The sequence below is a fragment of the Pelmatolapia mariae genome, linkage group LG4 (assembly GCF_036321145.2).
Source record: "Pelmatolapia mariae isolate MD_Pm_ZW linkage group LG4, Pm_UMD_F_2, whole genome shotgun sequence".
NCBI lineage: Eukaryota > Metazoa > Chordata > Actinopteri > Cichliformes > Cichlidae > Pelmatolapia > Pelmatolapia mariae.
Window position 1 is genome coordinate 4913500 of NC_086230.1, and position 16829 is coordinate 4930328.

General features: G+C 40.8%; 2 protein-coding genes across 3 annotated transcripts; one reads left to right on the forward strand and one right to left on the reverse strand.

Annotated features, from left to right (window-relative positions):
- Positions 1-202: 202 nt before the first annotated feature.
- pex12 (peroxisomal biogenesis factor 12) lies at positions 203-3008 on the reverse strand. 2 transcript variants are annotated; one of them, XM_063470442.1, is made up of 4 exons: positions 2803-3008; positions 1723-1847; positions 1086-1621; positions 203-740 (listed from the first exon to the last, which is right to left on the reverse strand). In XM_063470442.1, exons 2-4 carry the CDS (start codon positions 1843-1845, stop codon positions 347-349), a joined length of 1053 nt encoding a protein of 350 aa, XP_063326512.1. In that variant the 5' UTR covers positions 1846-1847; positions 2803-3008; the 3' UTR covers positions 203-346. The 2 variants fall into 2 exon arrangements, with proteins under 2 accessions (XP_063326512.1, XP_063326511.1); XM_063470441.1 differs by having other exon boundaries at positions 1723-1850.
- A 4342-nt stretch (positions 3009-7350) lies between these two features.
- On the forward strand, positions 7351-13340 carry si:ch211-237i5.4 (insulin-like growth factor-binding protein complex acid labile subunit). The gene is made up of 6 exons (XM_063471175.1): positions 7351-7461; positions 9191-9612; positions 10904-11049; positions 11315-11483; positions 11872-12034; positions 12277-13340. Exons 2-6 carry the CDS (start codon positions 9307-9309, stop codon positions 12582-12584), a joined length of 1092 nt encoding a protein of 363 aa, XP_063327245.1. The 5' UTR covers positions 7351-7461; positions 9191-9306; the 3' UTR covers positions 12585-13340.
- Positions 13341-16829: the final 3489 nt, after the last annotated feature.

The following is a 16829-nucleotide window of genomic DNA, read 5'->3' on the forward strand; positions in this document are numbered from 1 at the left end:
GTGACAGGCCTAAATCTGGTCCTACCACTGGAAAAAGCTGCTAAAATGCAGCCAGTTTGTAACCAGTAACCCAACTGGTGACCAAATTAAGGGACCCTGCAAATTCCTCAAAAAAACAAAACAATTACATTCTTATTAGATTTTTTTTTATTTATTATTTATTTTTTATTACATTTATAAGTTTTTCAGAAACTTTAAGGACATTATTACAGTTTATTGTATAGAAAAAGGAAAACAGCTGTGAATATCCCTCAAATATAATTTTCATATTGTGTCTGTATATCATCTCTCTCTCTCTCTCTCTCACACACACAGTTAATCTTGTCTGCTTTGACTGCTTGATGCTTTAGCTCTCTGGTGAGTAGATCTTGATGAGGTGTTGCAGTTCAGTGGGATATCCGGTGACTGGGCAGCGGTGGTTACTTTTCACGTATGTGTAAATGCAGCGATAACAAAACACGAAGCCCGAGGTGGACAGCACGGTGGCATTGGTGTGGGGCTTCCTGCACAGAGGACAGTTCCTGCTTTCTGAGCCCAGCCCGTCTTGATCCTGCTGCAGGTGGAGCGGGGGTGGAGGAGCAGGCAGGGAGGTGAGAGCTTTCACTGTGCTGAGGTTCTCTGACGAGTACCACCACTCCAGGAACTGCAGGAAGAAAACACCCATAGAGAGGGAAGAGGAGACAGACACAGCCATGCCCCTCGCTGCTTGTGACATCATCCACCACGCTCTCTGCATCACGCTGTGAACACAGAAACAATGTATTGTGGGTGTTTAGCAATGTTTTGTTTTTGTTTTTTTACGACATTCCTCATTCAAGAACTGTAAAAAATATCACTGAGTGTATGTTTGTGTGGCCTCAAATCAATTCACCAAATGACCTAAATAAAGCCACACAGCGCACATCAGCAAACATTAAACTTTAATTCATGGAACGTTGTATCAGCAACATACAGTTAAACAGGCTGCATGAAAAACTTCCTTCAGTTTAGAATCTGCAACTGGTGATCTATCCGGGTACAAAGCACATCTGTTAGGACACCACTGTGGGTAAAAACAGAGACAGCAGGGAGTTTGCGAGCTGTACCTTCCACCAGCTGGTCTCCCGGGAGTCCTGGCTTTCCGCTCCATGTCTCTGATATCTTGAGCGTTAAGTCGTTCCAGTCTGACCCCAGCCAGCCACAGGAGAGGACTGTGGGTCCTGGAGACTCCAAAGACAAACAGCAGCTGCTGACAGAAGATCCAGGTCTGCCAGGCTGAGCTGACGTACGGATATGCTGCTACGGCCGCCCGGTACAGCCTCTGGCTCCTCGTCTGCGCCAGCCGGATGGAGAAATCCTCCTCATCCCTCTGCCGTGCCAATGTGGCCTCTAGCTTGGCCTGCAGGTATGGCAGCAGGCACAGAAGAAGAAGAGACCACCAGCGGGATGTCCTGGTCATCCCGAGGCGCACAGGAAGTCTCTGCCTGCCTGAAACTCTTTTCAGTCCGTAGAAGTTCTCAGAGAAGGAGGCACTGCAGTTAGACAGGAAGTGGTTCTGAAGGAGGAGGTCCAGCAGCAGGTAGAGCTCATCAAAGCTTCGCCACAGGAAGCCAAAGCGGGATGGGTTGGACTCTGCCAGAACCTGGAAAGGACACCAGGAGCTAGGCTGTTAGAACCCTAACACAGATCTATGGAAAGTATAAGTACCACCACCACCACACACACACACACACGTGCGCTCACCTTGACTGCATGTTTCAGTGCCGGTCTGACCGCCTCCATCAAAGACTCCTGTGCCAGGACTTCAAACACTGACGGCTGCTCACTGACAACCGTGGATGTGAGATGGGCTCCAGCCTCAGCCATGGCTGCTGCACAAACACAGCACAGTTACCTTTGTATGACCACTGCACTCAAGTCCAGACTGAGAGACCCTTCCATCTGTATAAAGATTTACTGGCTTACTGTAACTACACTGAAAGCACTTCATATGTGAAAAAAAATTCGCTTTATTTACATCAGCTCAAGGACCAGCAGCCAGTGGAAGCAGCTGACCTCAGGGAAACTTTCTGTCAATCTTTGAACACAGAGTGCAAAGCAGGGTTTACACAGGCATGGTAGAAGAAAATCACCATTTGGTGCTGCGTTTGAGGGATAGCTTGAAATGCACTTTCTTGGGAATCTCACGACTAATATTAACTTAAAATCTGTCAGTCAGTCACGTTTAAACAGTTTTAATTCCCGTTTGAGGAGCAATTGTGCAGTTTTTATGTCCCGGTGCTCACTAAAACTAAAATTTATTCAAGTAAAGTTTGAAAATTGCTGCCCAAATGAGTCTTAGGAACTATTTTAAGGTGGCTGGAGCACAAAAAGGAGGTTTCTATCGGGGCTTTGTGATTCACACTAATCTTGTCTCCCTTACAGAGATTCAGTAAGCAACATGACGGTTACACGCGGCCGCTGCATGAACTTAGAACCGAGGTACAAGGTGCAAAGCTGGCATGACCTACTTCAACGTGAGTTGTCCCTGAAGGCTGCATGTGTCGTTAAACGGCACAGGTGTCTTCAGTGCTGAAGTCTTAAAAACGCAAGCCGCCTATATGAGCATTTGTGAAACACTTAATATGTCAGTCACGTTTTGAAATGACGGCTGGGAAACACCAGCTAGTGTCGCATCTTACTCAGTGCTAACGCCAGGTAAGTAAGGCACTGGACAGGTGCTATTACCAGTTTAACACAGTTTAACAGACTAAACAATAAGAAGTACTGACAGCGGGAGGTAGCATTTACTTTTCACTACTTTATTTCTGTGGTCACACGTACCTTCCTCTGCTGGTTGCTAGCTCCCAGCTAGCAGGTCTGCATTAGCGTCGATTCTCTTCAGGCTCCTTCTAACTCACACGGAAGCGCTGAGCAAAACATTAGGACGGAGTCTGATTTTGTCCCATTTCTCTCCTCTCTCGCCCCACAACGTGTACTGTCCACAACAATTCACCATTTCCGTTTACACACGTTCTATTTTTTTTCAACAACGTCATCGCGCAAGAATACGTATGCGACTGCTCCATCGGACTCTAAGGAGTGACCCTGTAACTCTACGGTGATTGGCTGTTTCGCTGTCAAGCAACCGATGACGCTCTAGATCCTAGGCCACCGATAGGTGGACGCAGCCAGGCTGTGCCAAATAATGATAGTCTGCCAAAAAAAAAGATTGCCTGTATTTAAACCGTTGTAAATGACTTGTTGGCCTATAAGCTCCCAAACATATCTGTCATTAATGATATTAAGTAATTTTTAGCCAAAAAAATTATACCAGTCACAAGGTAGAAGGTGCAACCAGGTTTTTTGCAAAAGCGACGCAATATCCTTTATTTATACTGGTAAAAAGTGCAATTGACCTTAAAAATCCACCTCAGGAAGAGGGAGAGAGTCAAGAGGGCAGTTATTAGACAGCTATAAAATAACAGTTGTTTAAACCTATTTTTATTTCCGTTATTTACGGATTCATATTAATTACTTGATTTTTATGTCTCGTCGATTTTAATCTGCGCAGCGTTTTTCTTTACATTGTTCTATACATACAGCAGTCGAACAAAGCACCGAGTCCAAATAACACACAGAAACACATACACCAATCAGGTACATTGTAACACATCCTGCGTGATCGTGCTGAGCCAATCAAATAATTTATTCAAAAAAAGGAAAACTCCGCAAGGAGATGAGGTGCAGAAGTCCGAAGCAGCAAAGTCAAGGAAACAGAAGGGAGGAGTTGAAGCTGATAGTTTACATGTGACATGTAGTAAAGGAAGAAGAAAAGGGTAAACCAGCTGCATCTTTTCATTATTTTTATTTTAACTTAAAGGTGACCATTTTTTAAGCTTTATTTTTTATACTTTTAAATGTAAAATTTATTTTAATTAAAACAAGAAATGAAGATTGTATTATTTTATTTTTACGCTACACCCTATTTCAAATTAATTGAATTAATAATACACATTGGTGAAATAATGTGAGTTTGGCACTGGTAGAAATTTTAGGCTACTTTGAAACAGATTGCACTGAATGTAAATGCACGTGGAACTTTATGACAGACCTTTAAGGAAGTGATTCCCAAACTTTATTTGCTGGGCCCCCCTTTGTTTTACAAGAAAAATGTTCGCGTCCCCCCACTACTAACTCTTTCACGCTACGTCCACACTTAAACGGGTATTTTTGAAAACGCAGCTGTTTCTATGCGTTCGGACCTTTCGTCCACATGTAAACGGCGTTTCGAATCCCCGAAAACTGAGATTTTTTTTTAAAACGCCGTTTTTTGCGTTTACGTGTGGACAAGGAATACAGAGTTCGTCACGCAACGTCAAAGGTATGTGCCTTTTTTCACGTCACGCTGTGCGCCACGTTATTGTTTACATGAGATGAATTGCAGAATGGCAGATAGAGACAAAATGTTACTGTTAATCTGACTATCTACAGTTTTACACGCTTACATTTACACACACAGTTACTGTCCCTCAATTTAGAAAGGTAGAGGCGTCCTGGTGTAATTATTCTACGTGTAGTTGTTTTTTTCCTGTGTAATAATATTCAACATTGCTATCAATACATTTCTCAAAAAATGCCTCTGTGTGCAAAATGGATTCAAAAACATAAACAACTGTGGGATACTGTTAGTCCGTAATTTCGAGAGCACAGAGCATGCTCCCCACGAAAGGGAAACTAATTCTGTCGCAGAGACCTACCTCGGCACTTGTGCAGGTGAAGCCAAAGGGAAGATATGCTTCACCATATTTTCTAGCATTTGGCTTGGAAGGAAGTTGGTTTGGAAACATATTTGGCGATGCTTCATCTCCAGCTTTGCGTTTGTGTGGGAGCCCTGTCAAAAACCTGTCAATGATGCTAGCAGTGTCCAAGGGTTCTTTTTTTTTTCTTTTTCTTTTCATACCACGCCCCCCCCCCACCTGCAATGGCTCTGCACCCCCCCTAGGGGCGGGCCCCACACTTTGGGAACCTCTGGTTTAAGGAAACTTTCGAACCGGACCTCTTTAAATTTGAACTGAATACCCTTGCTCTGACTGTTTGCAAAGATCACACAGCAGCTCAGCTACAGTGACATAAATAATCACATCATCCTGCTACTGATTCTGCACTTCTGGATCTCCTGAAAGAATTAATGTATTACTGATTCAATTTTAGGGTCAAATTCATAGACCCAAAAATAAAAAAAATATAGTGTATGTATGTATATGTATCAATTATGTTGCTGTTAATATTGGAAGCAGGCTGACAGTCTGTTTATTCATTCAAGCATAGCAGTACTGGAAACCGCGATCATCTTATATATTGTTTCTTAATATGATGTCGTCTAATCTATTTCTGGTTTTATCAAACAGCCACTGTGCCTTTAGAAGCAGTGACAAACCAGCAGGTGATATAAAACATATTATTTTATATACAGTCTGTGAAACTTGATGGTTCTGCTTCCTTATCTGTTCTGCCCACATTTAGCCTGTGAAGGTTCCCCAATCAATCAGGAAGGAATTTTGGAGGCTGTCTTTGCGCTCTTTTCCTTATTGTCTTGTGTCTAACATGGGTACCTAAAAACTAAAAAAGTGATCGTTAAACATGAACAATATCCAGCACTCCATGTGGATCTGAGTCTGGGTTTAATCTCTTGATCCTATGCCCTCTGTCTCTCTATCCTCTTCATTTTCTGCCTGCGCTCAGTTGTCTGAGTTCAAGTAAAGGCTTAACACAAAACAAAGCAAAAATCTGAAAAAGCGGGTAAACCCATATGTCTGTACAGATTATTGTGTAGGCCCAATAACATCACTGCGGCAGTGCAGCTTGTTATAATGACCTTGAATTCAGGGACTGTGCAGTCCTCCTGGTGAATGGATGCTGGGTATTTAACCTCTTGATTGCATAATGTGATGAAATTGTTGTGCACAAACAAGAAGACAAAACATTTTAATCCTCATAAATGCAAATATAAATTCCAACATTACACATTATTCAACATTATGTGGCTTTTCTTCACTTATGCACTGAATTATTGTTTATTCTGTAAAATAAAACGCAGCCAATTTGACAGCACATTTACAGTGCTGTGCCAAAATGTTGGCTCACTCATTTCTTTTCCTTTTGTTTCCAAGGAGCAAGTCTTGTAATTTCTGAAGCTCACCAAAGCCTCATCAGAAATTGCACAGTAGAAATTAGTTACATAATTGCTACAATAAATCTTGCTAGTTACAATAAATCAAGCAGCGTCTGCGTAGATACTATAAAATCGTAGACTGTATATAAAAAATGGACACCTTTTTTGTGAACCCTCAAAATAAATGTTTTGCCATCATCATCTTGGTGTGTGTTGAAATTAGATGTGGTTATTTAGGGGCCGATCTAACTGAGGCATTACATCCTAGTAACCTAATGTTGTTGGTCACATGATAAAGCTTACTCCCCTTTGTCCTTTTTTCTGACTTTAAATCAGACTTTGATTGACAAAATCATGTTGTATTTGAAAAGAAACGACCATAGTCATGGGGAAAGTGTACTGAGACCAAAGGGAGCTAAAGGCTTGTCTTATAGACGTTTTTACAATCTTAACTATTTTTTATAACCACAGGAGTTGGCCCCCTGCTGGTCATGAAAAAGAATGGCAGTTTAAGGCTTGTCTTAAACTGCCATTTTACATCACAAACGCAAAGGCTTGTCTTTTCAGAACTGTAAGCTGCATCTGTCTTGCAAGGCCCAGGAAATGAACCTTGCAGACCTCCAGAGTATTCCTCTCTGATTTATGAGCCTTAAATAAATTAACATGTTGTACTTCTCCTCTCTAATTTATCTAATATAAGAATGAATGACTGCAACAACTTCTAGAAGTTCTTATCAGTTGTTATATTGATGCTAATAGGGGTTAAATTGCTAAATTTGCAAGTAGTCACTAGCATTGCTAGCTAAAGAGGCTGGAGAAACAGCTGACTCTTTGTATTAAAGTAATAATTAATTAATAAATAGCCTAAGTGAATTTTGGTAGTTAAATCTGCACTTATCCTTACTTGTGTGCTTCTTTACTTACTTAATAAAGTAACACACAAAAATATACACAGAGACACACACGCGATATTCTCCAAATGTTAAAAGTCTTTATATAATATTTAAGTCGGTAAAAGGGACAGATGGAGCGATGCCAAGGAAACCAGAGGGAGGGTGGACAGAGAGAGAAACACCATGACAAACATCAGACGAGTTCAGTGAGAGAGAGAAAGCATTTGGAGATTGGAGAGGATTAGAGGATTATTAACGCAGCTGACTGCACTGGAAGGCTCCATCAGCATCATCGTCGTCATCGTCGTCCTGTCTTTGGTTCTCTCGCTCCTTCCTTCCTCTGCCTGTTGTCTCAGCATCATCCATCAAAGCCGAGGGCATGTAGAAGTTGAGGAGCTAGCATGGATATATTTTGGTTCTTCAGCAGCAGAAGGGGTGAGTCAGGTATCCATCGTTAAAATAACTGATAAAAAATATCCCACTTGTTAAACTTTAACTTTATTGATCTTTTTTGTTCGCTGTCTTTATTTTCTTATTTTTTTTACTTGGAAAATGTTTTATTTTGGAGATTTTTTTTCCCAAAATAAGCATTAGAAAACTACATGCTAATGAATAAAATAAAAATTGATACAGTAAAAAAATAGCAGTTTCATCAGACTGGCTGAATTCATTCATGATCTGATTATGCAGTTATATCTGGATGAGGCATAGAGAGACGAGATAAAGACGTATCCCTGTAGTCCTACACCCTGTTAGGTAAAGCTGTCCTTTGGAGATTTAAAAAAGAAAGAAAGAAAGAAAAAAGTCATGTTTATCATGTCGTAGCTTTTCAGAACTTTTATGCTCATTGTTTTATTTTCTAAGCATACAAATTCAACTGTCATAAACTGTGCCTTCATTTGCAGGAGGCAGAATTGATATAATAAACTGTACAGTATACTGATGAGTGCAGTGGAACAATTAACAGCTAATGATCCAAACATTTCTGTCAGGACAAGTAGGAACCCAAACAAAGAAACAAAAAACAGATAAAACTCGTTGTAAGTTTTTGTGCGCAACTTTACATTTGCTTCTCTTTTTTAAATTTACTCTGTTACGGTTCTCTTTTTTCTCGCCTCTATTCTTAAAGGTGCTTTATAAATATAGCTTACTACTTCCACCAAAGCCATAATTTCTTTGGTACTGTTTGCATGTGTGCGTGTTATTCTATCTGTAATAAAACCTGCGGATAGGGGTGTGGAGCGGGGTCATGTTAACAATACACGAAAAGTCGTCTTTCATCAACCAAGGTCATCAAAGTGAACTCAGTGATTTATTGGTTGGAAAATTGGCAAAAAACCTTAGAAACTATGATTCTTACAAGTTTGGTGTGAATTATCAACATATATAATATGTTATCGATATATAGTAAGTACTGTATAAAAATTTGAACTATCATGTCACATTTGACCTTTAAACTCCCCTTCAAGGTCAACAGACTGATCCTAACGTCAAAGTGATAATAATGATAACATAGAGCTTTTAAAACTATGTTTCCTACTGCCATTATATGTATTGACCACATACAGGCATATAGGGATACACAGGGATTCTCAATATCACATTATGGTTTGCGTCCAAATGTCACATCACATTTAACCTCTGACCTCACTTTGACATGTCACATCTGCCTTTTTTCCAAGTTGACCCCAAAATGTGTCACATGTTTAAAGAAAGCATTATCAGGAGAAATGAGCTGCCTAGTTAGTTACAAATATACTGTAGTGCAATATTATATAATAAACTCAAGTTATTCATGTCCAGTTATTTACAAATCAGCACATATTATCTATTGATCCTACATAATGCTTATATATAAAAAACAATACAATTCCCTTAAAAGTAAATGCTGTCCAGACACTGAACTACCTTGGTGGAGGTTTGTGCTGTCGGAGTGCTTCTCCATGGCAGCCTGAGCTGATTACAGCATGAATAAGGGAGAGCTGGATCAGGGGGTCCGTTTCATGAAGCTCACAGATATCTGTAAGCTTTATCAGTTAAAGAAAAGGATTTAAATTCATTTCTGGATTTAACAGCAAGCCAGTGAAGACTACACTATTATTAATACTGAGTATAGTATTATATTCTGATATAGAAAATATATTCTGTTTCTTTCTATTGCCAGTTACTTTGGCTGCTTTGACATGGACTGCGAGGTTTGGGAAAAAGAACAGCAGAATTAAACTTCAGTGAGCTTTCTGCTTCTTAAAATCTCCTGAATCTTCAGCTGTCCTGGGAAATATGAGTCTTCTTTCCCCGACCCATCTCTTCTTCCTTCTTGCCATTTACTCCCCGCAGTCCCTTCTCCCATGTGTTCAGTGCTCAAAGTTGTGTCCACACAACTGCATTTGTTATGAGCATGCTGACCTGGTGGACTGCCGCGACCGTGGGTTTGAGCACGTTCCCAGGGGCCTCCCGCACGGCACGTGGCTGCTGGAGCTAGGAAGAAACAATCTGAGTGTGATAGGCACTCAAGCCTTCAAAGGACTGTGGTCCTTGCGGGTGCTGGTGCTCACCAACAGCCAGATAGAGGAAATCCAACCACAGGTAAGAACAAAGTGGTGGAAAAGCTATTTATGCATCTTAAAATTTTGCACAATTACAGTTGTAAGGATAATATGAAGACGTATTTTAGAGATTTAATATGTAACTAAAGCAAATTAGCACAAGCATGGAAAACACTCCAGGGTTGGGTTGGCTTCTCTCCAGTTATTCTGGCTTCCTCCCACAGGCCAAAGACAAGTATGTTAGCTTAACTGGAGATCCCAAATTGGCATTAGGTGTGAATGTGAGTCTGTCCCGTATTCAGCAAGTGAAAATAAAATAAACAATAAAAAGTTGAATCAAATGGACCATTACGGCAAGGCTGGGATGGTCCATTTGGTAAAGTAAATCCGTTGGGCATCTTTCTTCGCCTTTAGACAACAATTCTGATGGCAAAAGAACCAAACGGGACAGGTTAAAAAAAAAAAAAAAAAAAAAAAAAAAGGTGTGAATGTGCGTGTGGATGGTTGTCTGTGTCTAAGTGAAAGCTCTGAAACAGGCTAGTGCTGGTCCAGGATGTACCCTGCCTCTTTGCCTGTGACTGACTATCTATCTGCTGCTCACAGATAGATAGAAAATAAATTGCAACTTTGTATTTGTATAGAAATGGGCGACCGTGGGGATGTGGGGAAATTAGAACCCAAATGCAGGGCTCTTCGATGCAAAGCAGTGCGTTTATTTACAGTGAAGTAAATTGACACTATAACAATAAAGTGCGTTATAAAGTACGGAATACAGAGCGTTCCTGACGCCGTGCCGTGTCCTCTTCCCAGAGTAGCGCCCAGTGTGTCTCCGCTCCTCAGTGTTCGAGCACCCCGTGCTCATTGCCCTCTCGACTCCATACTCCACCTGGGGAATAACAAAGAGGCAGCTGACAGAACACACCACAATTGCGGACAGACTAACCTTCTCTAACTGACAAAGAGACTAATGTGAAGTCACTCAATAATCCAGCGTCGAGAAGCACTCAGCCACACTGCTATGTAGCTCCCCTAACGATCCTTATCAGCTGCAGGTGTGTGTGTGTTCCTCCTCCTCGGGTGTGGCCACCCTCCCAACAGGACACACCCACTAGGCCTGGTGGTCCAGAAAAACCAGGACATCACACACACACACACACATACACAATACAAAGGGAAACCAGGGGCACAAGCACCACACAAAATCACGGTACACACAGCAACAAATAAACAAGTACATAACTGCTCATGGACGCTGGGTCCTCAGACCCAGGTCCCTGACAGTAGGAAAGTTGAAACAGCACAAGTAATTGATGCTTTTTGTCTTTGCATAGGCATTTTTCTCGTTGTCCTTCTTGGAGAAACTGGATCTCAGTTGGAACAAATTAAAAACTCTCCCTGTGGACTTCTCATCCAGTCTGCCTGCTCTCAAAGAACTGCGACTGGAGCACAACAACTTGCATTATCTATCTGGATACAGGTACATGGCTATCTGTGGGTCATCAGAGTGCCGTGAAACTCCATCTCACTTTTCCATCAGCTTTCATATTCCTGTTTATCGTCTGGCTTAACAGGAATATGTTTAAAGTGATCCAAAAGACCAGGAGCTGTCTTATGCATGCCTCTCTTTTACATCCAGCGAATACAGTTACAGACAGCAGCATTCAGCACAGAGCTTCCCCCTGCCTGTCTCTCACAGTATCTTCTCACTGTCTCACGCTCTCGTTGTCTCTCTCTGCTGCCAGCCTGGAGTTTCTGGACAACATGGAAAAGCTGGACCTGAGTTATAACAAACTGGTGTCTGTTGGCCCTGGCGTGTTCAGAGGCCTCTCCCGGCTCAGACAACTCTATCTACACAACAACAAACTGACTGTGGTGCAGCATGGGAGCCTGGACATGCTGCCTGGACTGGAGGTGAACAGACTTTTTTTTAAATGGGTAAATAAAGAGGTACCTCAAAGGTTTTTTTTTGATTGTGGACTGTTGTAGATTTAGCCTCTAAAAAGGATAATAATATAAATGAATCTTATTTCAGGTCTTAATTCATCTGCACGTAAGACAGCTAGTGTTTTGGTACACTGAATAATGATAAGTTTGAAATTTATCATTAGTTATAAAGTATAAAGTACTATGATATCGCTACCTATTAATGCACACTTTAATGTGCTGCTTTGGAAGAATTGTCTAATTATTGTAAGAAGAAGTGGCTCAAAAACAGATCCCTGTGGCACACCATTTTTGACGACTTCACTGTTCTGTATGTCTGCCTTTCTAATTAGTACCTGTTTGTCTGTCTTCCTAGGTACTCCAGCTGAGCAACAACAACATCTCTCAGATAGATACTGATGCCCTGGCACCTCTGTACAGCCTGGCTGTACTTGATCTGGAGGGAAACAACCTGCATAACCTCAAATTTAAGACCTTCATCAGCCTTCATACAACAGCAACACACATACAGCTGTCAGGTCTGCAGAAATACTTTAATTTTATTTCATTCATTTTTCTCCATGTCAGAAACTGACGGAACAGACTGAAATATGTTTAAAACCTTTGGACTGATTATCATGCAATATAAAATAGATGATGCTGATCAACACCCCCTCTTCTACAATCAAGTTCTGACTCAACACTCTGACACACAATTTTAAGGTTTGCATTCTTTGTTTAATTGAACTCTGTATACCTGCCTTCCTTCTTTCCCTGCCAGGGAACCCTTGGAGCTGTGACTGTGAGCTGCATCGTGTTTTCAGTAAGATCCTACACGTCCGGCACCTCCACATTGACGACTACCGCAACGTGACATGCCAGGACCCTCCGCAGCTGATGGGGGCTTCGTTGGCCTGGGTAGACAGCCAACTCTGCGTGGCTGAGACCGCTACTGTACTCGTCATCACTGTCACTGTGCTTGTCACCGTGGTGGCTGCTGTGGTGATGGCGGAAAGGAACAGGAAGAGGAACCGAGGGAAGAACTGGGACACCGAGTCGCAGACGCAAACTCAGAGCCCTCCATCCTGAGGCAAAATTAGTGAGAGGATAAGCATATGTTTCTGGCTCCTCTAGTTACAAAAATGCTTTTAGCACACACTTCCTGACTGCTGCCACAAATGGATAGTACTTGATTTCTTTTTCCTTGCAAAAAAGTGAAAAACAGAGTTGGAATTACAACTGAAGAAGAGCTGGAGTATCTGTTCAAATTTAATATCGCAACTGTGATCTGCTGCTACCAGTGAACTGCTGTAAAAATGTGGCTCTTTCGATGAATTTTTAAGAACGACCATTGTCAGCAATGGGATTTTTCACAATAAAAGCCATACTTTGGTAAAGGCCAAAGGCCATTACATATAATGTGGAGTTCAAGAGTAAAAAAATTTCTGACTTGTATTAACAGTTGCCTAAGTTTCATTCACCTGTAGTCTCTTGAAGTCACCAAATGTCAGATTGACTGTCTACGGTCTCCTGTCACCACATCACTGTGAATCGCTCCCTGTGTGGATAAAGCTGAATCGTCTGTTCACACATAATCTGACTTCTGTTGTGCTTTCTTTCTTTCCCTTTCACTGATCTTGTTTCCACCTATTTTATAATACCTACGCTAATTTGAGCTTTTCCTTAATCACGCGGGCAGGCAGCTGTGTTAGACGTTTAATTTAGCAGATTTTTTACACCCTTTCTTATGCAACACCCAAGGGAAGTCTGTTCACTCACAAAACACATCTTTGCATGTGTGTAACTCATAATGTAAAATAGAAAATTGCAAATAAATTATTTAATATTTAATAGAAGGTTTCTTGAATATACTCTTTGTTCTTTGTAGTTCATCACTATAGAAGGCCTAGGAATGTCTGAACCTATTGATTGACAGTCAGACGGAGAGTTAGCAATAGAGACAGAGGGGGTCATGAGGACCATATGTGTCTGTACTCCACAGGGGATTACTGCAGGACTGATGGAGGGAAAGAGAACAGAGAAGGACAAAGTCCCACAGAGGTCAAAGATGTCAAGATGATTACTGCTGATCTGTAATACAGTTATTAACTGTGAGTGTGTGTGTTGGAGGTATTAAACAGGCAGAAAAAGAGAGCCGTCTGGCCTCCAGCAGTAGACTGCCATCCTTTCATCCATCTCTTCTTTAATTGTTGTGTTTTTCTGTCCTTTTGAAAAATCTTTTAGTGATGAAACTATTAGGACCAGTGTTGGGAACTTTGTCACAGTTTAATTGTTTCCAGCAAACAGGGTTGAAACCCAAACCTCACCTCTGATTAAAGCTGATCGTGGTACCGTGCCAAAAACAGAATGGTGGACAGATGGATGTCAGTCTTATTTCCAAGCAGAGTAGAGGTTGGGTTTGACTGTGTCTTACAACTCGAGAAATACAAATCAGATTATTGCAAAGAAGGATTAAAAGTGTTTACCTTTGTTTTTTCTCAAACAACAACAACTAATGTGCATACAACTGATTGTGATCAGACGTCAGTCTGCTCCATGTACACAGACTAGTATTACTGGAGCCTGTTTTAGGAAAAGAAATAACACTGTGAAGCTATTTATGATTTTATATTTCTAAATTCTGCATCATGTGATTATGCTCGCTCTGTCTGAGATGTCAGCATCATAAACTCAGGAATGCTGCTGCTCTTATGTACGGTTAGTTAGTTTAACAAGATAAGAAGTGGGCCGAACACTGTTTGAAACATCACTGAGATATCTGCTCGTTCTTTCTATTGAGAAACGTTAAAATGTTTTACATTTTGTTTATTCTCATTACCAAATAGATAATAGAAAACAGTTACTGAAAACAAATTCTCAGTGATATTGAAAATATATTTCAAACTGACACTGTGATAATGTCCCTAGCGTCGTTTCATCTTTCATTTAAGTAATATTTTTCAACCAGGACTAGATATTGAAATGTTTGCTAGGGTACAGCTTTAATTTCAAAATGAGAAATTTGGGTTTAATAAGCAGCTAGCCCCACAGTTTGGTCTCCTGATCCAGCACTGAGCTTATTGTTAGCCTCTGTGACTGTACAGCTCTCAACAAATATTCAGTGGACTTAGACTGATAATAATTGATAATAGTTATTAATAATATCGAGCAAGCTAAAGTGGAACCAGACCAGTTTGGAGTTAGCAGAACATGAATTTCTCCAGTTTAGGTACATGCCAACTGCTCGCACTTCAAACCAAGCGAATGTTTAGCTGCTAAGTGGGCGACAGCAATTCAGGTTTTCTGAATTATTCTTAATGGAACTGAGTCCAGGTATGTTTACTCTGTTTATTCTTTGAAACACTCAGATCATGACAAATGCACTACAGTATTTTCCAAATTCTAAAGAAAAGAACAGCTTTTTCACCCCACAAGATATCCAATCCAATCCAATTTTATTTATAAAAGCACTTTAAAATACCCAGCACAGGAACAAAGTGCTGTACAGAACATAAGTTAAAACAATAGAATAACAGAAAACAGCAAAAATAAATAAACACATAATACATAAAATTAAAACAGCCCTATATTAAAACAAAAACAAGATGAAACAGCATTGAATCACCTAAAAACAACTAAAATAAAAATAAAAACCAACATCTCACGTGGTGTCAAAGGCTAGGGTAAAGAGGTGGGTTTTCAAGAGTGACTTAAAAACAGGTAAAGAACTGGCCTGTCTAATCTCTAAAGGAAGCTCGTTCCACAGTTTTGGAGCTGCTACAGCAAAAGCACGATCTCCTCTAAGTTTACGCCGAGTCCTGGGTACATTCAGGAGCAGCTGATCAGCTGACCTGAGAGAGCGGGTGGGTGTATAAGGCTGTAGCAGCTCAGAGAGATAAGATGGGGCGAGGCCATGGAGAGCTTTAAAAGCAAATAAAAGAATTTTAAAATGAATCCTAAAAGAAATGGGCAGCCAGTGAAGTGAAGCTAAAACAGGGGAAATGTGCTCAAACTTTCGAGTGCCAGTTAAAAGACGAGCTGCGGCATTTTGCACCCTCTGTAGTTGGGTAATATATGATGCACTGACCCCAATATAAAGTGCATTACAGTAATCCAGCCGAGTGCTAACAAAGGCGTGGATCACTGTCTCAAAGTGAAGAATTGGCTTTATTTTTGCCAGCTGCCTGAGGTGAAAGAAGCTAGATTTTACCACTGCCTTAATCTGATTTTCAAACTTCAGATCACAGTCCACTTTGACCCCCAGGTTTGTGACAGTTGGCTTAACATACTGGGCCAAGGAATCTACATACACATTGGGGGTCTCAGTGGGGCTACCAAAAACCATCACCTCTGTCTTTTTATCATTGAATTTTAAAAAGTTAACAGACATCCAAGCCTTAATGTCATCGAGACACTGAAGTAATGGCTGTGTAAGGTATCTGCCTTTTTTCTTTAGAGGGACATAGATCTGACAGTCATCAGCATAAAAGTGGAAAGGAATGCCGTGCTTTCTCAGTACAGAACCAAGAGGAAGCAGATATAAAGAGAAGAGGAGGGTAAGATATAATTTTTCTGAATTTGAATTCTTTTGAATAAGTAATGGAAGCTCTGCAGGAGCTGTCTAATGTCTGGTATATGGTGCTTTGTTTAGCTGTGTGGAGGGTTTTCAACAGTGCAGTGAATGGGGCGCTATTTATAAAGTTTAGTTTCTCTTTATACAGCCATGGTTATAGACCAAACTGTCTGCTTACATACACATTATTCCAAATATCACCCCACCATCTAACCCCTGATAATAATTAAAAACACTGGTGACTGCCCGTGCTACCCCACAGCCTCCTTGTAGATGGACTTGTGTTGTTTTTCCTGCGCATCACTGCCACCGCTGATCAAGTCAAACTCTAAGAGTGTCATGTTAAAAATTGAATAAATAAAGAGTGAATATGCAGTTATTAGCCCATTCACTGTAGACCTGTAAAATCTAGAGCAATGAACTGATGAACCGACGTCATACAGTCAACCTCTCTTTGACTTTTAGGTAACAGGTTTTAAAGCTGGAACAATAGGGATTAGAGTGAGATTCACTCCACATCTGACTGACAGAAAGGACGTGGCAGAGTGAATTTTGGGAGCTAATGATGATGTTTTATCTGCTGGATGAGAGCTGCATTTAAAATGACATTCTAGGTGAATAGGATGTTCCTAATGTTCACTTCAATTCAATTTTATTCATACAGCACAAAAATCACAAGAAAAGTGTCTCAAGGTGCTTTATATTGTAAGGTAGACCCTACAATAATACATAGAATATTGTAGGGTCTGCCTACATTATTG